This window comes from Pelodiscus sinensis, chromosome 13 (genome assembly GCF_049634645.1).
Source record: "Pelodiscus sinensis isolate JC-2024 chromosome 13, ASM4963464v1, whole genome shotgun sequence".
NCBI lineage: Eukaryota > Metazoa > Chordata > Testudines > Trionychidae > Pelodiscus > Pelodiscus sinensis.
In genome coordinates this window covers 25,022,265-25,050,190 of record NC_134723.1, presented here as the reverse complement: position 1 = coordinate 25,050,190, position 27,926 = coordinate 25,022,265, and the positions used below count along the sequence as shown (strand labels likewise).

The following is a 27,926-nucleotide window of genomic DNA, read 5'->3' as shown; positions in this document are numbered from 1 at the left end:
CAAGAGAGCATCTATACTGGCATGTGCCTTTGCGCAAAAGATTTGCTTTTGCACAAAAGCATCCATGCCAGTGTAGACGCTCTCTTGCGCAAGAAAGCTCTGATGGCCATTTTAGCCATCGGGTTTTCTTGCGCAAGAAATTAACGTTGCTGTCTACACTGGCCCTCTTGCGCAAGAATTCTTGCGCAAGAGGGCTTATCCCTGAGCGGGAGCGTCAGAGTATTAGCGCAAGAACCACTGATTTAGTACATTACAAAGTCAGTGTTCTTGCACAAATATTCACGGCCAGTGTAGACAGGTGGCAAGATTTTGCGCAAAAGCAACTGCTTTTGCGCAAAATCATGCCAGTCTAGACGCAGTGTGAGTGTTTTGTGATAGGCATATAGTGCAAGTGGTGTCTTACAGTGATCAAGAGGTTAAGAAGCATTTGAGTTTATTACATCCCTTTTATAGACAGGCTTCTGGCTAATAGTTCCTGTGATAGAACCTAGTCTTCAAACAAATCAGTGATTTAAAATCAATTTAGTCAAGTGTCATTGCTAGATCTTGAGCATTTTTCAATGAAAGAAAGAGAGACGAAATGTAATGTTTATTAATGAGCTTGTGTAGTAATGGGAATATTTATAGTGTGATTTAATGCTACATTGAATTTTACAGGAAAATTTTCATTTGGAAAAACCTACTCTCCATTATTATCAAAGTTAAGGGTGTCAGATTTTGTTTAATGAATGACTGTAATATTGGTGGAAGATGAGAGGCTGACTGAATGGAAACAGAGGTATTCTCTCTAACAAGTGACAAAACAAGCGTAAGCCTTAAAAGTGCCTCATTCAGGCTCTAGGAGAGCTTTAAGGTTTGAGACTTGTAGCTCAAGCTTCCTGACTCATTCAGTTCTTGGATACTCTGCTAACAAACATTTAAGTGATGTGGATACCTAGGAATGGGACTGATTCTTATCAACTCATTTTGTGTTTGGAGGCTCCTGAACTGGATGCCCTTTAAATCAGTGACCAAGAAGTGAAAGGCTCTGTCTCTAGTTCCTAATCCCTTTGGCTCCTAGTTCCTGTCTTTTTTACGTTTGCATGACAAATGTTTTACAGATGGGGGACAAAGGGAGATTATGCGACTCACTCAAGGTTAAACAAGAACCCTTCAGAAGAGATGGGAACTGAAACTGGGTTTTCTGAGGCCCAGACTAGCACAGTGGGGCACATCACTGGGGATGCTGCCCAACTCATAGCTGTTCTTTTACCAGCACTAGGGAAACAAAACAACATTTAGAGATGACAAATAAATAACACACAGTTTATACTTTACTGACAATCTTTATGGTGCCGAGCTATGAAAGTGACATGTGAACTTATTGAAGACACTTATGTATTTGTCCTTCACATAAGTGGAGAACGTGTTTTATTATGTAAACCACATTTAATAAATATAAAAAAATAACTTGCATGGATGTTGATCAAACTGTAAAAAAATATGGAACTTCTGCCTTAATTGTTTACTGAATGATCAATCTTGTGGTGTTTATTCAGTCCTATTGATCAAGTGGACATGTGTCCTCATCTCCAGAATCACCACCATAATTGATGCTAATTGGCACCCTTGTTTGCAGTCTCAGCAAAGAATAAAACACAATGCTGGCCATTTGGCATGGAGATGGAATCAGCTGATCCTTCCAAGTTAGGATTGAAGCATGTTGTCAAGACGTGGTGGGGAAAGCTTAGCTGCTCATCCTGTTCTATATGTGATCTGTAGATAAGTGGAGACTGTCTGTCTGTGGGTCTGTCAGTCTGGCACTTTTCATCAGGCTTGAGATTCTTTGTGAAACTTTAAATCATGAATCTGATTTTAAAAATAAAAATCCTTTGGGTGCATTAGGTGGTTGAAGAAGAAAATATATATTGGGGTCCTAATGGAACTAAGATAATGAGCAAAGATCCTTGCAAGCAGGGGAGCCGACGGCCTGTGCAGGGGGCCAGGCTCCATGCCACTGGAAGGGGCGGAGCCTTGCATGGAAGGGGTGGGGTATCCAGCCATCCCTCCCCAGCCCTTAGAGCCATGCAGAGCAGTGCAGCACTCCAGTAGTGATTTAAAGGACCTGGGGCTCCGGCCACTGCCTTTGCTGCAGCTGGGAGTCCCGGGCCACTGTGAATCATCAGGCCCTGGTGCAACTGACCCCTTTGCCTCCACCCCATTGGTGGGCCTGCTTGCAAGATGGTAACTGGCTAGTCAACTTACATCTACCAAGCTCCTCTGACCAGCTGTTGTGACATCAGCATAGATCTGGTCTCCTGCATTGCTGCCGTTTTTAATTCATTTCCCTATTCTGTGTCTAGCAGTCTCCTCCCCTACTCCGTCCAGCTCCGTCAAGGGCCTCAAAAAAGGCTGGACAAACTAATGGAGGCTCTTCCAGTAATAATGCTACTGGGTCAATAGTAGGTGGAAAACCTAGCAGCACAGGCTGTATTTATGCATGTTGCTGTCCCTAGATCATAAAGGCAGTGGGAGGCAATCAGGGAAATGACAAAGGGTCAATACATTAAAGATTGTTATTGCTCTAGGCAATACAAAGGTTGAGGCAGCTGAGGGTTCAAGTGATGTGAGCAGTGATTCACATTAATTCAGAGGAAATGCCATTTATCTGGGTCTAGTATTCTGTAACTTCTTTTACAATTGGCTTAATTTCCCAGCTGCTCCTCCTATGAGTTGAAAACCTTTAATATTTCACTTGCTCTAGGGATCCTTTTTGTCTCTGCTATCCAGTGTGTGACCTTCCCTCAGTTTCTTTCACGAATGCTGCTGAGGCAGAGATTCCATTCAGACTCCCAAGAGCTGGTTTCATTCTCATCCCCCTCTCCTGTCCTCTCACTCACCCCACAGTCTCGCCTTTGAAGTCTTGACATATTTGAAGACTGTCTTGCATTTTTGCTTTCATTTTCAACTTTAGAGCTTGGTCCTGCAATTTATACTCACCCAAATACTCCTACTGACATCCCTGGGACTGCACATGTGAATGAGGGATGCGTGTGTGAGGCAGGGTTTTGGGATCAAGTCCTTTTATTTGCTTTCTCTTTCTCAGGATTATAGATATTCAATATACTGCTTTATTTCTTGAACTACTCTGATTTCTGACATTAGTCCAGTACTCAGGGTGTGTGTGTGTGAGTAAGATTTAACACTAGTACTGTGATTCCAGGCAGTACTCTAATATTCTGGTTCCTGTCAGCACTCTGATATTCTGGGGGCACCTCTCATAGTGGCTAGTCATCCTAGGCAGTTGCAATAATAATTAAGGATGGGCAAGCTGATTGAAACAAAAGGAGAGCGGGCCCCAAAGCTTTGGACAAAACTCAGATTGAAACCTGTACTTACAATTCTTGTACCCTCATTTTGGGGGTGAGCCAGGTTTGGGGCACTTATATGAACTTCTGAACCTCTGGAGGTTTCATTCAAAAACAATGCATGGTGCGAGCCACACATGGTTACCCAGTTGCTCCCAAAATGGAAGACATCTTGAGTTATGTTCTGTATATTTCCTTATGATGAGTTAAATATGTTTCCCTTCCTTGTTTAGAGCACATACTGAACTAGAAAACAAACTTGTACCAGGGCCACACTTGATCACATGCTCTCCGTTGTTAATGTCGTTCATCTCCCATTAAGGCTGCCTTACAAGCTGTATTATTGGGACTCCTATTCTGAAGTTTAGGGGGTGCAGTGCTTTAATGCACTAACTGTTCATCTATGGAGACTGGGGACCATATCCCAGTTCTTAGCATTGCAAATCCATTGTGCAGATTAGCGAGATCCATTGAACCTGGCTGTCTCCCTGTAACAGTGTTCATTGATGGACCAGCAGGAGGTGCTCTTGGTCATGATAAGGGGTATTGTCAGAGCTGAGTAAGAAACTCTGCATTTTGTCTGTATTAGGTGCAGCTCTGGCTGTGTGTTGCTCACTTTGATGAACACTCAGTCAAATGGTAGATTTTTTCCTCGCCACTTCTTTTTGCAATACTGGTGTAGGTTTCTAAATCCCTTTGCCAACATCTCCACTTAAGTCCACTCTATATCAGCCCTCCTGTTTGACAAGCCATCCATGAAAAATAAGGCTCAGCATAGTGATTCCATACCCCCCTGTCTCATGGGCTACATTTATCCATTGATGTTAGCAGCCAGGCTCCATGCTACACCAAAATGATTTCTCTTGCTTTACATATTTACAACATGGTCCCTTCCTTCTGGAACTGTCAACACCTTCTGTTCTTGCTCTTTCTCTGAAGAGTTTGCTAGAGCTTCATCTGTTTCCTCTGCTAGGATGGAGAGAGAGTTGATTTCTTGCTAATAGTCAGAAGCAGTGGAAATAAATGTGGGGGCCATGCTTCCTTCACAAGGAGGACTAGCTGCTTGAAAGGCCGATTAAAACATTGTCTAACCTTTAAGACTATGCTGCTAACTCACCAGCAGCTTGTGGGCTACATCTCCATAAAAGGGAACAGATGCAGGTACACAACCCGCAGGGACTACAGTTCCCACTGTGTAAGAGTGATGTGTTTTTTGATCAAGGTATAGCACACTGAAATTTATAGTCTTTGTGGTCTGCACCTTATATAGGCTACGTCTACACTGGCCCCTTTTCCGGAAGGGGCATGTTAATTTCAGCCATCGTAGTAGGGAAATGCGCGGGGGATTTAAATATCCCCCGCGGCATTTAAATAAAAATGTCCGCCGCTTTTTTCCGGCTTTTAGAAAAGCCGGAAAAGAGCGTCTACACTGGCCCCGATCCTCCGGAAAAAGCGCCCTTTTCCGGAGGATCTTATTCCTACTTCGAAGTAGGAATAAGATCCTCCGGAAAAGGGCGCTTTTTCCGGAGGATCGGGGCCAGTGTAGACGCTCTTTTCCGGCTTTTCTAAAAGCCGGAAAAAAGCGGCGGACATTTTTATTTAAATGCCGCGGGGGATATTTAAATCCCCCGCGCATTTCCCTACTACGATGGCTGAAATTAACATGCCCCTTCCGGAAAAGGGGCCAGTGTAGACGTAGCCTATCATTGTGGGCCATTCCAGGTTTGCTGGTCACATGCTGCTATCCCTTCTCTGCAAGAACAAGGGATAAACCAGGGTTTTTACAGAAGGCAAAGCTATGGTATGGGATAGCAGGAGTGAGGATATGTCTACACTACAAAGTTAGTTCGAACTAACAGACATTAGTTCGAACTAACTTTAATAGGCGCTACACTAGCGCTCCGCTAGTTTGAATTTAATTCGAACTAACGGAGTGCTTAGTTCGAACTAGGAAAACCTCATTCCACGAGGATTAAGCCTAGTTCGAACTAGCTAGTTCGAATTAAGGGGTGTGTAGCCCCTTAATTCGAACTAGTGGGAGGCTAGCCCTCCCCAGGTTTCCCTGGTGGCCACTCTGGCCAACACCAGGGAAACTCTATGCCTCCCTCCCGGCCCCGGACCCCTTAAAGGGGCATGGGCTGGCTACGGTGCCCGTGCCAGGTGCAAGCCTGCCAGCACCCAACCAGCAGACCCTGCACCTGGCACGGATCAAACCACCTACCCGATGCCCCCCAACCCTCCCCCTCTTCCCGGGACCAGGCTGGTGGCTCCCGGGAGCTTGCCCAGGACCGCAAGAGGCGGGCACCCGCCTGGGCTAGTGCGGACATTGTGGACCTCGTCCACGACCTCCGCACTAGGAACAGGAAAGTGGCCGGCTAGGCCAGGAGAGCTGCCAGCCTGGCCACCCAGGAGCAGGTGTGCATGAAAATCAAGGTAGTCCACTGAGACCCCCGACCCTGAGCCCTGAGCTTACAATGGCCGTCCTGGGTCAGACCAAAGGTCCATCTAGCCCAGTAGCCTGTCTGCCGACAGCGGCCAACCCTAGGGACCCTGGAGGGGATGGACCGAAGACAGTGACCAAGCCATTTGTCTTGTGCTATCCCTCTCCAGCCTTCCACAAACCTTGGGCAGGGACACCACTCCTACCCCCTGGCTAATAGCACTCCATGGACCCAACCTCCATGACTTGATCTCACGTCCCTTTAAACTCTGTTCTAGTTGTAGCCTTCACAGCCTCCTGCAGCAAGGAGTTCCACAGGTTGACTCTTTGCTTTGTGAAGAACAACTTTCTGTTACTAGTTTGAAGCCTGCTACCCATTCATTTCCTTTGGTGTCCTCTAGTCCTTCTTTATGGGAACTAATGAAGAACTTTTCGGTATGCACCCTCTCCACCCAACTCCTGCTTTTAGAGACCTCTATCCTGTCCCCCCTCCGTCTCCTCTTTTCTAAGCTGAAAAGTCCCAGTCTCTTTAGCCTCTCTTCATATGGGACCTGTTCCCAACTCCTGATCATTTTAGTTGCCCTCCCCTCTCCCAGCCTCTCTCTTCCCCTCTCCCACCTCCTTTTCCCAGTCTCCCCCAGTTTTGTTCAATAAAGACAGATTCCATTTTTTAACACAATTGTCCTTTATTTTGTACATCAAGAAGAGGGAATAGGGAAGGGTAAGTGGAAGGAGGTGAGGGAGGAATGGGGTACGCGCCCCCGATGGGGAGGACTGGGCTGGCTCTGCGGGCTTCTGGGGGAGGAAGCTCTCCTGCTGCCCCCCAATTGCCCCCTCTCCCCAGATGGCAGCCTGCGGCAAGTGCAGCTGGGCTGATGGCCGAGTGCTGTGATGTTCCCAGTGTGGGTACTTTGGGCAATCCAAGCCAGGACTGCTTTGCAAGTGGGGCACCCCTGAGAACTGTCTGTCCGGGGTGGGGTTCGAGACCCTTTGAGCACAGCCCTCGGCTAGCCTGAGACAGCATCTCCACGCTCTAAGTCCTCCTCTGATGCCCTGCCAGCACTTCTTCCGGCCATCCTTAACCCCGCTTCAGGGTCCACTTAATGTGGACATGCTAGTTTGAATTAGCAAAACACTAATTCGAACTAGTTTTTTAGTCTGGATGCATTAGTTCGAATTAGCTTAGTTCGAATTAACTAATTCGAACTAAGTTAGTTCGAATTAACATTGTAGTGTAGACGTACCGTGATATAGGTATGTCAAAAAATAAGCACAAGAAGCCAGGTTCTCAACTGGCATAAACTGGCATCACTCCATTAAAGTCAATAATTTACACTGGTTGAGGATCTGGCCTCAGGGTGTACAAAAATATAGTTAAGCACAGGAATTAGAGGGAAGGAACATGCCGTAGCTGTGGAAATGAGCTAATCATAGCAGACTAAATCTTGGATTAAGGATCACATACAGGGATATAAACTGAAGAGTAGGAGGTTATTTAACTGCCCATAAAGCGTTTCTTCTGGGAATTGTTCCATAGACAGCGAAGGCACAATTTTTCAAAGCTGATTTTGGGTTCTATATGCGTGGCCCATGAGACATTTTGTTTATAGTTGCCCACACAGAGGGTTGCCAGATTCTGCTGGATTCCACCTGCATAGTATTTTTCCTATCCGTGTGACCAAAATGACACGCACATGAAGCAAGGGCATATGAAATAAGGTGTGCACTGATTGCACACAACACTGACTGTGAGAGCTCCCTCTGCATCCAATCAAAGTGCTGCTTTCAGTTGGCACACCCGACACATTCTAGGTACTCAAATGCAGTTAGCAAAAACTACCCTACTCCAGAAGACCTTCTTGGATATGACAAACTTGTAACCCACTGAGATGAAGGAGGGTCACTCATGCGGCCCACTCAGTAGCTTAGATTGCTCATTGCTGTGCCATGCTCATGAGCTGTGTGTGGTTTCATTTGTAATAGCGAAGTGATCAGGTTAACCGGAGACCAGGAGCAGCAGAGCCTTGAGGGGCCAGGAGGCTGCTGCAACCAGGCTGGAGCAGCTCCCACCTGCGAGATCCTTCTTAATTGCTTAACTGGTTTAAATTTAACGTTTAACTGATTAAGCGGGATTTTACACCCTAATTTGTAAGCCTGATATGGCAGCAGGGACAGCAATCTGGCATTGCTGCATACTTTCATCTCTGCTTCTGTGATTCTTCTCTGCGGGGTTTAGAGAAATTCGGAAGGGGAGAAAGTAGGCCTATGCCTTCCATAGGGTTGCCAGGTGTCCGGTATTGTACTGGACAGTCTGGTATTTGCGCGCTCTGTCCAGTAAAAAAAAAATCAGACAATACCAGACATGTGCAATGTCCGGTATTTTCTGATTTTTCCGGCTGCGCACCGGACAGAAGCCTGGCATGGGCGGGGGGAGCGGCTGGGAGTCCCAGCTGGGAGGCGGGGACACAATTGCTGCTGGGAGCCCTCAGTTGGTTGAGTGTGTGAAAGAGGGGAAGCCTCCTCCTAGCTCGGGCATCGCTGGGAGCCTGCGCGGGACAGGCAGCGCCCCTGGATCTGCAAGTGCCCGGGTCAGTCCCACTCCGCGCCAGTCGATTTGCTCACCTCACCGGCCAGGCCCCCTGCACCGCCCCCCAGCTCTGCTTTCCGCCGGCCCGTTCCTCTTCCTGATCTCCTGTGGTCAGCGCCACTGCACCCTGCCCCGCCAGCTCTACTTCCCGCCCCCTCTTCCTCCGGGTCCCCCTTTCCTCCCGGACAGCCTCGGGGCCCCCAACCCTACCCAGCTCTGCTTCCCGCCCCCCCTTCCTCCTGGCTAGCCCCGTCCCCCTCTTGGCTGGTCCCCCCCCCATGATCAAATGTGTCCGGTTTTCTTGGGGGGTCTACCTGGTAACCCTAGCCTTCCAGCAATTTAATGTCAATATCTTGGTATCTATTCTGAAGTTCCATGATTCTTCCTTGAGAAACTGTGCTCCATGAAGCTTATAGCTTGTTTCCTCTTACTCTCAGAATCCCTTTGTGGTGGTGATCTTCACTCTGACTGTGTAGAATTAGATGTGATTCTATTTGTGGCTCAAAATATTGGCTGGTTAGTAATGGTGGGAGGGGCCATTCAAGGTGCTCTCTCCCTTTTACCCTTCCTCGGATTCTGAGTGCACAGTCTTTGCAGCACTTCAAAACTTGGGTGGGCATTGAGCAGCTCGTGGATTTTTGCAGCTTTGGAAAATGCTGAGTTTTATTTTATCCTGGAGAGATATTTGTAAAATGTGTCTAAAATCTAGTGCACTCTCTGATGTACGTGCCAGGCCCTCTGTTAGATTTAGCAAATGCAGTGAATGGGACTGAGCAAACCAAATGCATCTCCCAGAACAGAAACAGCTTGGGGAGGTCAATGCAACTGACACAGCTGAGATGCCCAGAATATTTGACGGATGCATTATGGAAGCTGAAATGTGCTACTAGAGGAAGCAGCAATGTGCTGCTTAGAAACAGACAGTTTCCAGTGAGCATCAGAAATGGTGATTCTTATCTTGTTGTGACTCTCTGTCATCAGAACTATCTTCTACACAAAACATTTTCCAATATAGGAAGTTTTCAGTTATTGATCAGTTCAACAGAGCAGTTCTAAGGAGGCCAAACCCAAAACAGCATAGTCAGTTCCTTTTCATATGTGTTCACTTTTTTTTAATTGTATCCTTTGGTATATATGGTTGTGACTATTTTCTTCCACTATTTGATCTGAGGAAGTGGGTCTGGACCACGAAAGCTCATCATCTAATAAACCATCTTGTTAGTCTTTAAAGTGCTACATAGTCCTGTATTTTGTTTTGACTCATGGAAATTCCTGTAAAATTGAGTGAGCCTGATCCTTCTCTCACATTAGTTTTATACCAGCATAACTCCATTGGTTTTATTTGGTTTACTCCTGAATTATACTGAGATCAGTGAGGAGAGACTCTGATGCAGTGGATCTTAACTAGAATATATGAAATCAGAAATTGGCCCAGAATGTCAATATATCAGAGAGAGGGGCGGGGAATTCCTTTAGAAATAACATCCCATAATTCTAACAGACTCTGGGTACTGGTGAAAGGACAAAGAGCCTTTGATCTCTAGCTCATTTCTTCAAACCCAACCCAAACCAATCATAACTAAAAGTTGTTCCCATCTGTTTGTGACTCAGTGGATTTTGTGAATGAGTTAGTGGATTACAGTCCAGTTTGTAGTGGGGAGGTGTTCAGATTGTTAAGGTGACCATCACAAGTCACACTAGTTGCCCACCCAATTGACTGTATCCTCAGATAAAGAACAAGGATTGAATGGGCCTGGGAGATTGATCTACCCTTCTGGTCAGAACTGAGGCACATGGAATGGACATGCTTTGCCTGTGAAAATGAGGCATGGCAGCAGGGCTGGACAACTTCTTCTGGGGTCCGGGGCCATTAGATATTGTGGGGTCCCTAGAGTCTGGGTGGGGCCAAAATGAGGGGTTCAGAGTACAAGAGTGAGCAGAAGGGTGAGTGCAGGGGGGTGAGGGTTCCAACTGGGGGTGTGAGCTCTGGGGGTGGGGCTGGGGTCAAAGCAGGAAGGTGGGTGCGGGGGAGAGGGGAGGTGACAGTTACAACTGTGGGTGCAGGCTCTGGGGTGGGCCTGGGGATGAGTCGTGTGGGGTTTAGGAGAAGATTCCAGGCTGGAGCCAAGGAATCGGGAGTGCAGGGGTGGCTCAAGACAGGGGTTGGAGTGCGGGGTTAGGGAGAGAGTTATGGTGAGGCATGAGGGAGGGGCCAATTCCCAGCCAATGGGAGTAGTGGGGGTGGAGCTTCCCGGTTAAGGCAGTGCTGGGACAGAGATTCCTGTCGCTTGCAGCAACACAGCTCCAGCCCGGGGGGTTTGGAGAGGAGGAACGTCAGCACACAGAGCTACCTATCCCATCCCCAACAGAAAGAGCTGGCCCAGAACACAGGGGCTTTAGTGGCTACAGTCCAGGGCACCTTAGCCTGAAACCCTGGACTGCAGCCCTTAAAGCCCCTTTCTTAATCTGGCCTTGCGTGGCAGGGAGAAGAGATGAGGTAAATATAACTCAAGTGGTGCCTACCCATTGTCTAAACACAATCTGACAGCTCATATGAGAAATATAAAACAAGCCCACCTTACAAACACTTGAGAGAGGTATTCTAGATGAATGGTCAGAGGAGGAAAGAAACAGCTAAAACTCATTAATAACTTAATTGGGACCACGGAGAGGAAAACACTGCATGCTATGGGACCCCTGCCTGGCAATATCATTCAGTGTGAGGTCAGAAGTACTAAACATAATCCTCTGCACCTATCTGTGTCCTGGTAGGGGTGAGATTAGAGTGCAAGATGCCCTGATCTGGACAGAACATCTGGCCAGGCATAAAGGCAGGCATCCAAGGTGCTATCCAAGTGTGAAATCTGCAACAAATTCTGGAAACAGAATGTAATAGAGCTACTGATACCATATGAGATTCCTGGCCTGTGGTTGGCAACAGATGGTTTTGAACTGGATAGGAGAATGGAATTTCTTATCAAGGGCTGCCAGCCCAATTTTTAAAATGCTGAGTTGCTGCACAATGTAACAAGTCTATGCTGGATTTTATTCTTCAAAGTTGTCTCTGTTGCTGCCACTGATGGGTGAACTAGTGGGTGATGTTTTAAGCACTATATTGAGTGACCCTTTGCATAGTAGGTCCATCCAATGCAGTGGTGGAAGGATTATAGTGTTGTCTGTGTTACTGCTCCCACCATTGCTAATGCCAATGAGGCAAGTAAGGAAAAGAATCTAAGGCCATATCTTCACTAAATGGAAGACCCATGCTGCCGCGATCGATCTTATGGAGTTTGATTTAGGAGTCTAGTTAAGACTCGCTAAATCAAACTCAGAGGGCTTCCCCCACTGGTGGCTGGTTCTCCTGCTTCTACAAGAAGTAAGGGAAGCTGGCAGGAGCATTTGCTCCTGTTGGCCTCCCACAGTGGGGACAGCAGGGAAACTCAAAACAAGATATGTCAGCTCCAGCTACATAATCAATGTAGCTGGAGTTACATATCTTGATTCCAAGCTCCCTTTTATTGTAGACCTGGCCTAAGAGTTAAGTCTGTGGAATCAGTGCGTGTGGGGCTTGGTCTCCCTTGGAATTTCTACCTCTTTGTCACAGGGTGCCCTACTGCTCGGGGCACCCTTCATTGCACCCCACACACGGAACAGCCTCTACTAGGCTATTTATGGCCCCTCAGGCCTAGTCACCAGCCTAGTGCTCCCCTATTGGGGTAATTACAGCCCCTCAGGCCTAGACACATATGCAGCCTCACTCCCTCAGGGTGCAAGCAGGCTTACGGCTAGTCACAGGTTAGTTCCCTCTAAATCTAGGTATCTGGTTGATGGTGGGATGGGGACGTAGGGGTACCTGGGCCCTCCCACTCCACCGGGTCCCAGCCCAGTGCTCTGTTGGCAGCAACTGCTTTCGCTACTGTGGATGCTGGGGCTGTCCAGGAGCTCCCGCCTGGCCTCCTTCCTCTCCACCCTTTCTGCTCTGAGCAGCCCTCATTTATACCCAAGCTGTGAGAGCATGCCCAGTAGGCTACAGGGGGTGTGACCTCCCTGGCCCTCAGAGTGGAGTCTACCACTTCTGGCCTAGTGCGGGGGGAACCTACCCCGTCACACACTCATAAACCCCCCTCTTATAAAAAAGCTTTATATTCAGACACATGTTGAGCTGCAACCAGTGCTTAATTTGTAAAGAAAGAGGTGCTGGTGCTCCAGCAAATGTGTGCTGGAGCTCAAGCGATTGTTTTTACATAGGCTACGTCTAGACCGCAAGCCTCTTTCGAAAAAGAGTGTCTAGACTACAACCAGTACTTTTGAAAAAGCAAGACGCTTTTTCAAAAGAGAGCACCCAGGCAGTCTGGATGCTCTCTTTCAAAAAAGCACAGTTTGCATTACATAGCGCCTTTTTCCGAAGGTTTTCCGCGGTCGAAAAAACTGCCACATTCTTTCGATTTACTTTCGAAAGAACACGGCAGCAGTCTAGACTCAGGGGAAATTTTTTCGAAAAAAGGCCACTTTTTTTTGGAAAACCCTTTAGTCTAGACACACCCTTACTGATGTAGCAAGCCTAGAGGTGCTGGGGCTTTGAACTGCCAAGCCTAGAAGTGCCAGGACTCTAGCATGAATTAATCACTGGCTGTAACCCTGGTGCTTTCCATGCTGGCAGCCACACAATGGCTTCAGGGAAGGTGTAGATCTATGGCTGCGGCATCCAAAGAACTTGAACAATTATTTAAGAGTAACCTAGTGGCAGGATCTAAGGGCAGACATGGACCCATTTTCAGTGAGGCTGCCTGCGGTAGCTGGATTCTGTAGGCAGCCCTGGATATAGTTGCCTCTCAGATGAAGCAGAAATAAAGCCTCAAAACCCTCAAATGCTGGCATGTTTCCTAATCTGAATTGCCAAATGAGTGTGAGGAGAAAAGCCAGAGCCCCAGGGAGGACTGGGATGTCCCTTTCTTCCTTTCAGTGGCGTAGGTGGCTGAAAGGCTGTGATTGTTGGGTAATAAACTGCCACTTGCTCTTGGGGAGAGGCGATTAGGGCTCCATTCTGCACTCTTCCGCAGGAAAAATGTCTGCCAGCTGCCAGCCTTTCCTTCATCTGCTTAGCCACAGCAACCTCAGCAGCAATATCCACATTTAGAGGGTGGGGGAGGCTGCAGTAATAAACACAGTCAGCTACAACTGCTGATCCCATTCAAGGTGTGCGATTCCTCCTGCCCTCCTAGCTCTGTCTGCGCTAGGCGAAAAGACACCCCAAGATGATGTTGCTTGGGACACTTCCGGCAGTGCAGCACAGAGGGGGCTCTAACGCACTGTAGTCTGACGTAGGGTACAAAGTGGTCCAGCTACTCTCCCTCTCATCCCAGACCTGCAACTGGCATGCCCTTAGTGAGAGGGGGTAGAATAGCACTGGGTGCATTGGTTTTGCACTGCTCCCCTCTTGGGTGAATACAGCCGTGGGTCAAGGCAGCTGCTTTGCATCTCTTTGTGCCACTGGAGTATAGAGGGGCTATAGCAGGAAGTGGAATTTGGCCACTTGTGTTCTCACAATACAACTCTCCCAGGCCTGTTACAAGCATTATTTATACTGTGCTGCATGGGGTACCTGTACTGGCTGAACCAGTGCTGCCAACAGTGGTTTCTGTTCAGTATGGATAGCAAATATTCCAGCTGCACTGGTTCAGGAGCCTCTCCTTAACCACAATGCAGTGCATCCCATTTGGAAATGACTCAGAAGGCCATGCCCCAGGACTTGTGCTAGGTAGTAGGTATTTCAGAATGCACTGCTGTGTCAAGGCAATACATATTTCATAGAATCACAGAAGATTTTGGTTGGAAGAGACCACAGGAGGTCATTAATCCAACCCTCTGTTCATAGCAGGACCAACCCCAACTAATCTTCCCAGCCAGCCAGGGCATTGTCAATCCAAAACCTCTAGGGATAAAGATTCCACCATCTCCCTAGATAAACCATTCCAGTGCTTCACCACCCTCCTAATGAAATAGCTTTTCCTAATATCCAACCTAGATCTCCCCCACTGCAATTTGAGACCATTGCTTATTCTATCATAAGAACATAAGAACAGCCGTACTGGGTCAGGCCAAAGGTCAATCTAGCCCAATAGCCTGTCTGCCGACAGTGGCCAGCACCAGGTGCCCCAGAGAAGATGGACCGAAGACAATGATCAAGCGATTTGTCTCCTGCCATCTTTCTCCAGCCTCTGACGAACAGAGGACAGGGACACCATTTCTATCCCCTGGCTAATAGCCAATCTGCCACCACTGAGAATAGCCTGGCTCCATCCTATTTGGAACCAAACTTCAGGCGCGGCTATCAAATCTCCACCTCACTCTTCTCTTCTGAAAACTAAATAAGCCTGGTTCCCTCATCCTCTCCTTGTAAACGTCATATGCCCCAATACTTTGCATTGCCCTCCACTAGACTCCAATTTATGCACATATTTTCTGTAGTGCGGCCCCGAAACTGGCTGCAGTACTGCTGATGTGGCCTCACCAGTACCTAATAGAGTGGAATAATCACTTTCCTTGATCTGCTGGAAATGCTCCTAGTTATGCAGCCCAAAATGTGGTTAATCTTGTTGGCCAGGAAAATCAAAACAATGCACTTGCCCTGGCAAAGAAACAAGCAAAACAATTGGCTAAGTCAAACAACTGATGACCTTGCAAAGGTTTCTTTGCTTAGGTATTAAGTTCTTAAGCCTGTACACCTGGAAAAAAGCTAATTTCTTTTTTCTATTGAACTAGTTACATATTAGAAGTGTTATGCATTTCCGCTTTCTTCTCTCTTTGGGTATTTGTAGCAAGATGAGAAGTAAATTTGAGGTACAACATATAGCGGTAAGACCATCAAGTCCGGTATTTTTCCTCTGGGAGGGACCAGTACCTGATCCTTCAGAGAAAAGTGCCTTCCCACCCTTTCCAAGACCAGATGCTCTTTAATGAAAAGATCAGGATTTTATCTTGACTGCCATGAGTGACAAGGGTATGCTCTGAAGCCTAATATTTCATTCCTTAAGTTTACCCTCTTCTGCTTTATCTTTGGTTTATAAATAATGTGGTTCCAAAGGATAGTTGTCTTGCCCCAATGGAGATGCTATTAGTTACATGGTGAAAGATGCAAAGGACTGTAATGAGTTGATTGTTTCTACGGTACAGCAGATGCTCAGAGTTGTTTCTTTCAACTCCGACAACCTGTTGGCAAAACTTGAATCCTAGCTCTAAAGGCCTGATTCATGTCTCACCTTGGTGAGAGTCAGGAGTGATTCCAGTAAGTCCATAGAGTGTCACTGGAGTAATTGAGAGGAGAATCAGAGTTTGTGTCTTTATGTGTCCTCCACTGCACGGGGCACACCAAACTGATAATAGCCATGTTTTTCATTCACTAGCCTGAGTTGGAGGCAACAGCATATAGGTTTGTTCAATCCTGTAGGCATGAAACTGCCCACAACAATGAAAGCCTCCTAGTAATATGATGCAGTTAGGCACCACATTTTTTCCACTTCTATTGATGGCAGTGGGAATTGAGGGTGTTCAAGACTTAACAGAATCAGGCCTATTGTTTCTAGATTCCCAGATGCCTGACCCTGACTCTGAGAAGCACATGTTAAGAAGCATGCTGGGAAATTGCCGTAAATGCCTGCATTTAGTGTAGCAGCTTCTGGTGTTGACTAATTGCTTCTCCATAATGTGTAATACAGTTGCAGAGCCTTTAATGAGATTCTGAAGGTAAACAAGGCCATTAAGTTAATTTGCAGGATAAAAGTGTGCAGGAACAGGCTGGTGAAATATTGAGTGTGAGATCATGCTTCCAGGCTAGGGTCCTCTCTGAAGCCATGTAATGATTGCAGGTGGAGCTGGCACTTAGTGGGCCAACTCCTTACTGGGCCAAGTAATGCCAGCTCCACCAGCAGCTGGCATAGGTTAGTCTAGTCCTATTGACCAAAATGGAATGACATAGGCAGCTGGCATATATTGGTACAGTGCCACTGACCAAAATGGAACAACACTGATTTACATCAGTGGAGGGCCTGGCCCATCATTTTTTATTACAGGTGTGCTGGGCATTGCAGATGAGAGGGCCTTGCCTCAAAGAGTAAGTCTAGACAGCGGCACTATTTTGGGATACTGGAGGTATCCTGAAATAGCGTTTTCCATGTCTTAACAGCACACCCATTATTTTGAAATGCAATCAAAATAACTGGCTTGATATTCTGACGTCCCAGTAAACCTTGTTCCATAAGGATTAAGGGACTTGTTGGAATAGCGGTATATTTCAAAATTTAGCGCCGTGTAGACCATGCCAAATTTCAAAATAAGCTATTTCGAAATACAATCCAAATAAACTATGCAATTTGCGTAGCTCAAACTGTGTATCTTATTTTGAGCTACGGGTGCAGTGTAGATGCACCCAAATAGCCCTCAGTGCAAATGATGGACTTGAGAGGCTGGTGAGGATGCAACCTACCCTAGGAGGGGGAAGGAAGGAAGGAAGGAAGGATTCAGGTGACTGAAATCAGGTTAATCAGTTTAGGTCTCCATATGATTGTGGTGTCTGAGGTGTCTTTGCTCAGTGCTGAGGGGAGACTGTTCAGGCTTGAAAGGAAATTTGGATTTTATTTTTTCCACTTCACTTTCTGACCCCTCCCCTTCCTTCTTTATTGTCCCTGTGTAAGGCAGTGTACTTGAGACCAGTAGTACCCTCTCGGGTCAGGGTTCAGTGCCGCCAGGGTCCTTGTCTCCAGCATCTCCTCCGGGCCAACTGCCTTTCACCAGGGTTCCCATGGCTCAGCCCTCTGGCCAAGTCACACACAATTCGGTCCCCGTTCAGGGAAACAGACACCTCCCATTGAAAGTTCACAAAACATTTCAACACAAACAAGTCTTCACTCCCCCTCTTGGGCTGATCCTCAGCCCATCCTTTGGGGTCAGTCTTCAGCTCCACCCAGGGCTCAATATTCTTTCCCTGGGGTTTGTACACCCCTTCTTTTGGGGCTAGTAGGGGAACCCTCTGTTCTGGCTTCCAGCTCAGTGTCCTGTATTAAGCAGCTAGGTCTGCAGTAAAAGACCCGCGTGGACCAGGTAAAAGACCTGGTGAGGACGGAGGGTCTCAGAGCCTAGGCTCTGGCCCAGACCCAGATGTTTATCCCCCTATATTTAATCCCACAACCCAAGCCCTGAGAGCCAGAGTCAGTTGAGGCTCTGAGACTCAGTGGTGCAAGTTTTTATCACAGTGCAGATGTACCCTTAGGATTTCTGAGTCCCATCTCTCTCTTCTGCTGTTTCCCTCCCTTCTGAGTTACATAAAACTGATCATACAGAGTCAGACCAATGGCCCATCTATCTCAGTATCCTGTCTTCTGACAATGACTAGTGTGTGAGGCTTCTCATGGAATGCACAGGAAAGGGCAATTTCAAGAGATCCATCCCGTCTTCCAGTCCCAGCATCTGTTAGTGGGAGATTTAGGGACACCTGCACATGGGGTTGTGTCCCTCACTGTCTTGCTTAATAGCCACTAATGGATCTATCCTCCATTAATGTATCTAATTATTTTCAATCCAGCTATACTTTTGACCTTCACAACAATCCTGGGCAATGAGTTCCATATATTGACTGTTAGTTGTGTGAGAAATATTTCCTGATGTTTGTTTTAAACTTTCTTCCTATGCATTTCATCAAGTGGCCCCTCATTCTTGTGTTATAGGAAGGGGGAATATAAAATTCCCCTATTCACTTTCTCCACACCATTCATGATGTTATAGATCTCTGTCATATACCTCCCATATCCTCTCTTTTTCAAGCTGAACAATCCCAGTCTTTTTAATCTCTTCTGGTATGGAAGCTGCTCCATACCTCTAGTCATTTTTTCACCCTTCTCCGTACCTTTGCTAATTCTAATACATCTTTTTGAGATGAGGCAACCGGACCTGTCAGTAGTATTCAAGGTCTTCTCTTGTGCTTTGTGGCAGGGCTCAGGACAGTTGGTGGAGCATGTCAGTACAGTCTAAGCAGGTTGTGAAAAGCAAGGAAAGAGGAAAAAGTCCTAAATGCCCAGGGCTCCCACTGCACTTGAAAGACTTGGCCTACACCTGCACACTGAATCATTGGCAACCTCTGTAGGTGTCACTACTGCCCAATTGCACCCACACAAGTTGCTGTGGGTAGGGGTGCCTGTGCCCATTGATGAAGAGGAATTCCAGCTGATCAAAGTATCAGGAGCTAAAATAGGGATTATTTTTCTCTAGCACCTTATAACTAAGGAGCTCCAAGTGCTTTGCAAACATCAATTAATTAAGTCTGACAAAATCTATTGTGAGTTTGGTATCATTAGAGCCTTTTATAGGTAGGCAGACTGAAGCAAAGAGAGAGGCATGTGACTTGCTCAAGGCTTCATGATATAATGGTGTGTTGGAGTTGAGAAGGGTATCCAGGATTCTGGGTTCATGGTCCTTTGGTTTTCACCAGTAAATACATTCCATCCTTTATATCTAACCCTTCTCAGAGTTCTGAGGCTGAGACCAGGCAATTTCGGACCAGCTGTTCTCCAGGTAGGCCCTTTCTTTCTCCCAATCAACATTCTGTACCCAGGAGACAGTCCTGTCAGCATTGAAATACCAAAGGATTACTGGGTGTACAGCTCTGTCCTGCCACTGACCCAGTAAAAATCCTGCTGGCTTTGCATGGTACAAATCTACAGGTAATGTTGGTGGCCTGGCTGATCTCCTAACAGGCTGCCTTTTATTGATCTTCTTGAGAGATTGACTAGCAAGATAAAAAAAAACAGCAGTTGTTTTTAAGACAATTCTCTATATTAGCTGGAACAGATTTCTTAAGAGATAAGCCTAAAAGCGAGGTGGAAAATTACTGTTGAAAAGTCCAAGCTCTATGATGGGTTCCCTGAAGCATTTTCCCTCTAACTGGAAGGCTCTCCTGTGGGGAGACTTCTATGTCAAGCATGTTGGTTTAAAGTGAGTTGAGTCTCACCAGCCTGCAGGTAGTCAGAAAAATGGTGGGTTAGGGATGATTTTGGTGGCCTATGTGAAAAAAGAATTGATAAGTCTCAGTCCATTTGCCAATGGAAAGATGCTTTCTGGTTTCCATACTAGGTTAGAACACAACCAGCTACCATGATTGGAAAGATACTAACCTCTGTCTAAACTTGGGATTGAGTGATTTTTCAGATTGTGCTAGCCATCTTGGGATTGAAAAGCAAACTTTTTCTCTAGTCTAGAGAAAAATAGTCCCGTTTTTACTGGGACTGCCCTGTATTTAAGCTGTCTTCCAGGTGTGCTGACTTTTTTTTTTAAAGGGGCAAAATGTCCAGTATTTGCACGCTCCCCTGCTGGTCCTTGAATTTCCTGGTCAGTGCAGCCACAGCAACCTCCTGTTTGTGGCTGGCGGTAAAGCAGGCACAAGCACGTGGTGTCTGGAGTTAGGCAGGGTGCTGAGGGAGAAACCAGGGAGTAGTATGTGTCTTCCCACCCTGTGCACACTAAAGAAGGGGGAAACTCTGCCAGCCTTTCCAGAATGCGGGGCTGAAGCCCCAACCACAAGTGCCCCCCTTCCAGAACTGAAACCCCTTTCTGGGTGCCCCCATCGCTGGCTGCAGCCCTGTTCCCAGGTGGCCCCCCACCACAGGGCTTAGTCCCTGTTCTTGGGTGGCCCCCGCGATGGGGCTGAAGCCCTTTTGTCACCATGGGGCTCAGTCCCATTCCCAGGTGGCCCCCCTTTGCAGATCTCAGCCCCATTCCCGGTTGGCCCCTGCTGCAAGGCTCAGCCCCGTTCCTGGGCGGCCTGTGGTGGGCAGCAAGATGAGGACAAGGCAGGCACTTCTATAGAGTGTCATTAATTGTAATTATATATTTTAATTTTGTACCTATTAGTAGTTATAATAATGCATATGTTTTTTAATGGGTGCTCGGTCAACATAATGTTATTTTGAACATTTGTATTGCATGTTTCTGATTGATTGCCATTGAATTTGCTTAAGGTTGCGATTTACCAGGTGACCTGTATTTAGCATAGGGAAATATGGTCACCCTGGTCTAGACAAGGTCATAGACTCAGAGGGCCAGATACACAGCTACAATCTGGCAGCTTTGCATCACTCTAGCGATACATTTCTCCCAATAATTTGTGATCAAGCATAATTTTCAGAAAAGCATCCAGCATTGAGAGTTGGAGAATCTGTCGCTGCCCTGGGATAGTTTGTTCCAATGGTTAGTCACTTTCACTGTTAAAAATTTGTGCCTGATTTCTAATCTTATTTGTTGGGTTTCAGCTCCTAGCCATTGGTTCTCGCAGTGCCTTTCTCTGCTAGACTAACAAGACCTTCAATACTTGGCATTTTCTCCCCGGGAAGGTACTTACAGACTGCAATCAAAATCATGTATCAAAAACGTGTCTAATAACCTAAACAGCGACTGCTCTACATCTCTCACCCTATGATACTTTATCCTGCCCTTGAATAATTTTTGTGCATCTTTTCTGGGCTCTCTCCAGTTTTCCAACATCCCTTTTAAAATGTGGCCAACAGAGCTGAGTGGATTCCAAGATTTGTCTCAGCTGTGCCACATACCAAGTAAAATCACATCCTTCCTTCTGGCCTGTTCATACAGCCAGGGATTGTGTGAGTCCTTTTTTGCCCCAGCATCACAATGGGAGCTTGTTTTGAGCTGCTTGTCCTCTATGATGCCTAAATCCTTTGCAGGACATGCTCCCCCTCCCCATTTTCTGGGCATAGCCTGCATTCCTGGTATAACTCTGCCCTTGGCTGTATTAAAATACATTGTTGTGTGAATGGACCCAGGCTACCAAGAGATCCAGATGATGCTGTGTGTCTTCCTGTCCTCATTGTTATTTACCAGACATTTGTGCATTATTTCCTCGGACTTTTTGTTGACTTGCTGTGGGCCATGGATTGTTCTTCGTGGTAGTCAATTAAGTGTCTGTAGGTACATGTCCCATGGCTGCCTCAGACCCTTTCCATGAGAGTTGCCCAGCACCAGCCTTATTTGGTTTTTTCTTTTTCTGGCAGTTTAACAAGGGAAAGTGACACTTTTTAGGATGATCCACTTCAGCAGTACTGTTACTTACTAAATAAAGTTCATTAAAGTCAATCGGAGACATTCCACTGATTTCAATAGACTTTGGATCAGGCCCAACTGTGCCTTTTATCTGCGTCCATCTTTGTAGAAACCCAGCTTCCCCTCTCATTCATTGTCTCACTGCTGGTGCTCACAGTTTGTGTCAGCGGGGCAGAAACGCTGGCTGTTGGCACTTGATCATCCTTTTCCTGGCAGATGATGAGACTCCCTCTTTGTTTCCGTCTTTTAATTGTCTGGCTCAAGCAGCTCGTTAAATGCTTTCCCCCAACCTTCCCCCCTTTTTCTTGTCCCAGGACTGGCCATGGCCCAACTGGACTTCAGACTGAGTCGAATTGAGGACTATAAAGAGAATTTTGCTTTTAGCTCACCAGCTTGAATCAAGTCAAGGCTAGCAGTGACTGGCAGCTCTTGCCATCAAAACAGCCTTTTGATGGCCTATGTGACAAAGAATTGATGAGTCTCAGTCCATTTGCCAATGGAAAGGTGTCTTCTGGTTTCCATACTAGTTAGAACATGACCATGATTCGAAGGATACCAAGCTGTGTCCGCACTCGGGGCTGAGTGATTTTTGAGATCATGCTAGCCAGCCTGGGTTTGAAAAGCAACCTTTTTCTCTAGTCTAGACAAGGTCATAGACTCAGAGGGCCAGATGCATGGGTACACTCTGACTGCTTCACATCACTCTAGCAATACAAAGCAGAATCAGCTGTAAACTAGCCATTAAACTAGGTTTGAAGCTCTTTGGCATCGCTGCAGAGGTGCAAAACAGCTGGAGGATACCAGCCAATCATCTAGAACATCCACAATGCCATTTTCAGCCCTGCAGACAGAGCCCTGCAAGCCTGATATCAGACCAGGCCAGCGCTGGCTGTGCCATGGGTCTTTTATTCCAGTGTAGATGTACCTGCTGCATCTACTTTGCACTCCCAGGTGCAGCCTTCTGTAAAATGGTTTTTCCTGTCTTCAAACCCTGGCCTGTCCTATGTAAATTACACCAGTTTGGACTGGGAATGATTTCAAAGGTGATACCTTGGGGGAGATACAAAAACCTCTTGCGCAAAAACGGCCCCTAATTAATTATGCAAATGAAGTGCGGCAATATACTAATCCACACTTCATTTGCATAGGCTTTTGCGCAAGAAGGAAGCAGTATAGACATAGCCTGTTTCTCATCTCTGCAGCTGATCCAGAGAGAGAGGGAACTAGGAAGTGAAAGTAAAATTTTAATAGTGATCCTGAACCCTTCCCCATTCCCCCTTCATTACACTAGCTCCTACAGATGAGTACAACCCCACTGGAATGCATGAAGCATGCTCATCCTTGTCACCATCAGCACTGAGATCCTACACTGTTGTCAGTTTCTTATATGGCATAGTTACAATGTTTTGCTCACATTCCTATGATTGCTGCTTTGCACTCACTATTTATAGTTCACTACAGGCCTTTTAGCCATGTGCATGTGGGCAAAAGAAAAGTGATACAAGGGTCTAAAGCAGCCAAATGCCTGGAAAATGGGTTTTGCTTCTGCTGGGGGTCATACATACCAGCAGAAAGCAATGGTCTGGTTTCCATGAAATTTGTGTTCCAGAGAAATACATTACGATTTCAGATTCCCCTATTTGAGGGAAGCCTTCTGAGAATATTTTTGAACCAAGAACAACAACAATATACCGGTGTTGCGGGAGGGTAGGAAGGGGAGCAGTGCTGTGGCTCTCGCTCTATAGCACGTGTCCCATTGGGGTTCTGTGTATGACCTATGAGACATTTTGCCCATGCGCAGGGTTGCCAGATTGCTCTGGTTTCCATCTGCGTAGCTTTTTTCCCAGCAGTATTACCAAAGTGACACGTGTGTAAAGCAAGGACACATGAAGTGGGGCTTGTGCTGATTGCACACAACATTGACTGTGAGAGCCGTGCGCTCCCTCTGCATCCAATCAAAGTGCTGCTGCGGTTCAGTCAGCACACCCCGCAAATTGTAGGTATGCAAGCACAGTGAGCAAAACTACCTTATCCTGGGAGGCTGTCTTGATTACGAGACACTGAGGTGAAGGAGGGCCATTCATGTGGCCCACTCACTAGCCTAGATTGCCCATTGCTGATCTATAGCACATTTTGGCAATCCCTGCTAATATACAGACTAAGCAGCATGGCTTTTTAGCCACCTGTAGTTTCTTTTTACCTGGCAGGAGCACAATTTGGGCCATGTTGAAATTTAGTATTAATTATTTAGAAACAGCTGTGTGGTGCTGTGCAGAAGCTGATCTGCATTTGAAAACAATGCCAGTGCCAACAACAATGTCAGTGTTGGTTCTGTTTGCACAAAAAGCAAGTTATGAAGGTGAGCTGCGGAGTATGGAGTTCATGGAAAAGTTGATCATGTCCTCCAATGGGATGCTTTTTTGCTTTCCATACTGGTGGATTAACCCCCTCCCCTGAACTTTGCAGTTTTCTGGCTTTTGAAAGAGCCAGAACTACCAGCTCTAGTTAACAGTGCCTAGCTACCCAGCCCTGAATTATTAACATCTGACTTGGTAAGCTGTTTTTCCTTGACTGCAGAAATGTAACAGGATTTAGCTAAGGACACGGGTCTGCAATGGGTTTGCACGGGGTATAAAATGGCAGGATTTAGGCTCATTAAGAACAGTGGGACTGCAGCATGGGTGTAACTAGGGAGATTTTGGACCATATGCATGGGTGGTTGGCAAGCCCGCCAGCCCCACCCCTTCTGCTGAGGCCCTGCCCCCCCCCCCCACCACAGGGAGACAGGCGCACCCCACCACCACCACAGGGAGGGAAAGGGAAGGGAGGAGGGGGTGCGCGCTCGCCCCAGCTTCTCCAGCCCAGAGTATAGGGAGGGCGGAGGGTGTGCAGCCCGAGTCTCCCCGGCCCTGAAGCACGGGGAGAGCGAGCGCTTGGGGGCAGAAACACTCCACCCCCAAGACGCCTATAGTAGGCGTTCTGTGGGTGGAGTGTGGGCGGGGCCAGGCTGGTGGTTTGGCCCCCACCTAGCATACTGAACGCCCATGACCATATGCAGAAAGCTAACCTAAATTACTTCATACTCATTAGTGCCAGTCTTTATCACAAGCAAGATAAATGATTGGGTGGAACCCTGCACAGACATGCAGCTCAGAGATTGCTTGATCCTAGCAGCAGCACTGGAGGAGGTCATATTACCTCGCCACCACCCCCACAGCAAGGAGAGGTCAACTGGGCCTTAGGGCCAGAGGAAGAATAACTCATAGCTGGATCTGCTTCTCTGGTAACTTGGGGTTGATACCTCTTAGGAGGTGTTTACAATCTGAATGATGCACCCTAAGCACCCCATCCATATGCACACACTCCTTTTAGTTCCTGGGGGAACTGTGATAACAGTCCCCTCCAGAGCAGCCTACTGTCTTTGGCTCACAATGATACCTCAAACCGTTCATAAACTTGATACAGTATGATCCCCACAGATATCGCATGCAGTTGCAACATCAATCCCATCTACCTTGGCTGTAAGTTGCACTGAAATGTGTTGTGTTGTAGCTTCTTGCTCACGTCTGCATCAGCCTGGATGAAAGTGATCACTGAAAAATGAGACTACAGAGGTCCTCAATCTTGCCATGGAGGCAAAAGGAGAGTTCATTTTCCATGGTCCGTTCAGTTCCTGGCCTCTTGGCTGACACTATCAGCATGGGGTCCAACTGGTTTCAGTAGTGTTTTAGCGTGATGGATAGAGCCCTGCACAGGTACAGAATGTGTATCTATATTCGTATTCACAAAAATGAGCCGCAGTTCTGGGTATCCGTGGATATAAAGTGTATAGGTGTACATTTGCAGTGTTCTACATTCAAAATTTGTGTCCACATCCACATCTATATCTGCAAAAATGAGCTGTGGACATCCTTTTCCACATCCACAGGTGTGGTTACCCGTGGATATTCACGGATTTGCAGGGCTATGGCTATGAATACCTTTCCACTGGGAAGAGAATTGAGACCCACCAAACTCTTTTTACTGGTCTGTTGTGCAGTGTCTTTGGGTCACTAACAACTTTGAGCTGGATTCGGATCAGTGACCTAGCGGTGAAAGTCACTGTAATGTAGTACCAATCCCTGGAGCTTCAGGGTAACGCCGTATTTAATAAATGCTGATTTCTGTGCCCCTCTCTCACATTGCTTGCAGTTGGCCCATGACTGCTCATACATCAGCAGTAGAACTGCTCAAGCAGTTTGGAATGATTTCAGTCGTATGAATTACTGCTAGCACTACATCCCCTGAGCTCTGGGCCATGCTCCAAAAGAAATGCCTGCAAGCACACCTCCCAATTGACACTTCTGCCAAGCTGTCTGTAAGTCCCCATCTCCCTCAATGTCTCCTGCCCCAGGACGGCTTATCAGACTAGCTGGCAGGAATTATTTGTTAGAAATTCTAAACTTAAAGCATGAGAGTAAAGAGAAAATGAAATGCTATTGGTCCATTATTTTACTTTTTGTTGCATGCCAATTGGTTGTTTAGGGACTAATACGCCTCTATCTGCCCTGTCCTATTACTCATTTTTGCACAACAATCAACCTCTCCTACTAATGAAGGACCATAACTGAATCCTGTTAAGGTTTTGGCTTTTCCAGTCCTTTTGTCCATGAATCAATCCCATGTTATCTCAGCTAGTCCATCGTAACAAGATCTCATCTGCATTAGCAAATTTTGAAGGCAAGAATTTATTCGGCAATGCAGAAAGAGGCCATGGGAAACAAATTCATTAGGCTTGCTTAACGTAGGGATCTCCCAATGTCTCACTGAACCTGTCAGAAAATTAAATGTCCCTTGGTTCTTCTGCTGTCGTTGGGTTGCCTGCCAGCGTGCGATGATAACAGTTAATAGAGTGTGCTCATTGCTCCAGGCTGTCACGGAACTGGCCGCCTGCGTGAGCAGGATTCATGTGCTGCTTTTCATTCTAAGCAGCTGGGCTCTTGCAACTGATGGACAATAACCCAGTTTCCATGAGCCAAAGGGGAAGTGTTTGGATTTGAAACACGCATAGAACAACTTGGAATAACCGACACACAAATGCCTTTGAAAGCTTGATTTGCTGGGGCAGGGCAGAGTGGAGACTGGCACCTTTGTATTTGGATGACCTGTATTGATACATCACACTGCCCCCAAATTGCACACAAAACTGAAAGGGCTTTGCACTCAGCTGGGGATAATGGAATTACATGCAATTGCTGGTTTCAGTTTTGTCATTTTGGTGGGAAAGGTGCCACTCGGGGGCTTTTCAGGAGTGGAAGGGAGGAAGTTGGATGGCTCAAGAGACTGGCGATACGATGTGGAGCTTTATATTGCTGTGTCTCTGGCCTAGGTCCAGCTCAGGGGAGGTAAGTGATGGAACAGCGTTGCCACTGGCAGACGGGTGGCTTATGTGAAAAGTATTGGTGGGGGGGAGGTGTCTCAATCTGGCTCTTAGGACCGGTGACTCTGCCAGCACGATTGGCCTTGTTAGCACCCTCCCAGAGAGGTGAAGAACAGCCCAAGGTGTCCTGTGGCTCTCCTCCCTGCTAGAAGCAGTCCCTCTAAGACAAGTGTGACGGTAGATGGCATTGCATGGAGCATAGCCTTACAAAGAGAAGTGCAGCCCCTAGGTCTGTGAACCTGGCTTCTTTCGCGAATGCCCAACTCACTTATGGCATGTTTAAAAATGTAGGCTGTCATGAGATGGAAAGCTTCCTTCTGTGTGTGCCCAAGCGCGCGGATACTGGGGGGTGGGCGTGCGGATACCGCGAGAATGGGGAGATGCATGTTTGGGCATCCACGTTGTCCACACACATTTAATCGCATGAAATGAAAAACCGCCTTGCTCGAGAGCTGCTCAGCAAAGCAGTGGCTACGTGCTGCCTGTCAGATGCATTTTATTAACACCTCCGTTGCCTGGAATACCAGGGCCTGCAAAGCAAGAGCATTAAAAATCCATGGGAGGATGGATGGGAGGCAGGGCTCCCTGTGTAGCAGAGATTAGCCGGGCTAAACTGCCTCTCAAGCAAGCAAATGGCAGGGACCTATTTTAAGAACTCTGCTGGAGGCAGGTAAAGAACAGTATTTCTTTTGCAAAAAAGGGCAGCTGCTAGATGAATTCCCTGCTTGGTTTGAGATTTGCAGAAAAAATGGATTTTCTTTCCCTTTCTGTTTCCTCTCAGGGAAAGCCGTGAGAATTCCCCGGAAAGATGCCACTGGTGAAGAGGAACATTGAACCTCGTCACCTGTGCCGTGGTGCTCTTCCTGATGGGGTGACTAGCGAGCTGGAATGTGTAACCAACAGCACCTTGGCTGCCATCATCAAGCAGCTGGGTAGCCTCAGTAAGTTGAAAACAGGAAGACACGTGTGGATCCTCTGTGGGGCTCTTCGGTTTTGTTCATCCTCTGCAAAATGCCCATTTCTGGGCTTATT

The 27,926-nt window shown here is 46.9% G+C and overlaps 1 protein-coding gene across 1 annotated transcript in view; it reads left to right on the top strand.

Moving 5' to 3' along the window:
• The window catches only part of LOC102449094 (actin-binding protein WASF3-like), a 55,461-nt gene that overhangs the window by 5,093 nt on the left and 22,442 nt on the right, over positions 1-27,926 (top strand). The window contains exon 2 of the mRNA XM_075940869.1: positions 27,676-27,835. Coding sequence (XP_075796984.1) covers positions 27,703-27,835 — 133 coding nt within the window. The 5' untranslated portion in view covers positions 27,676-27,702. The remainder of the gene's footprint in view (positions 1-27,675; positions 27,836-27,926) is intronic.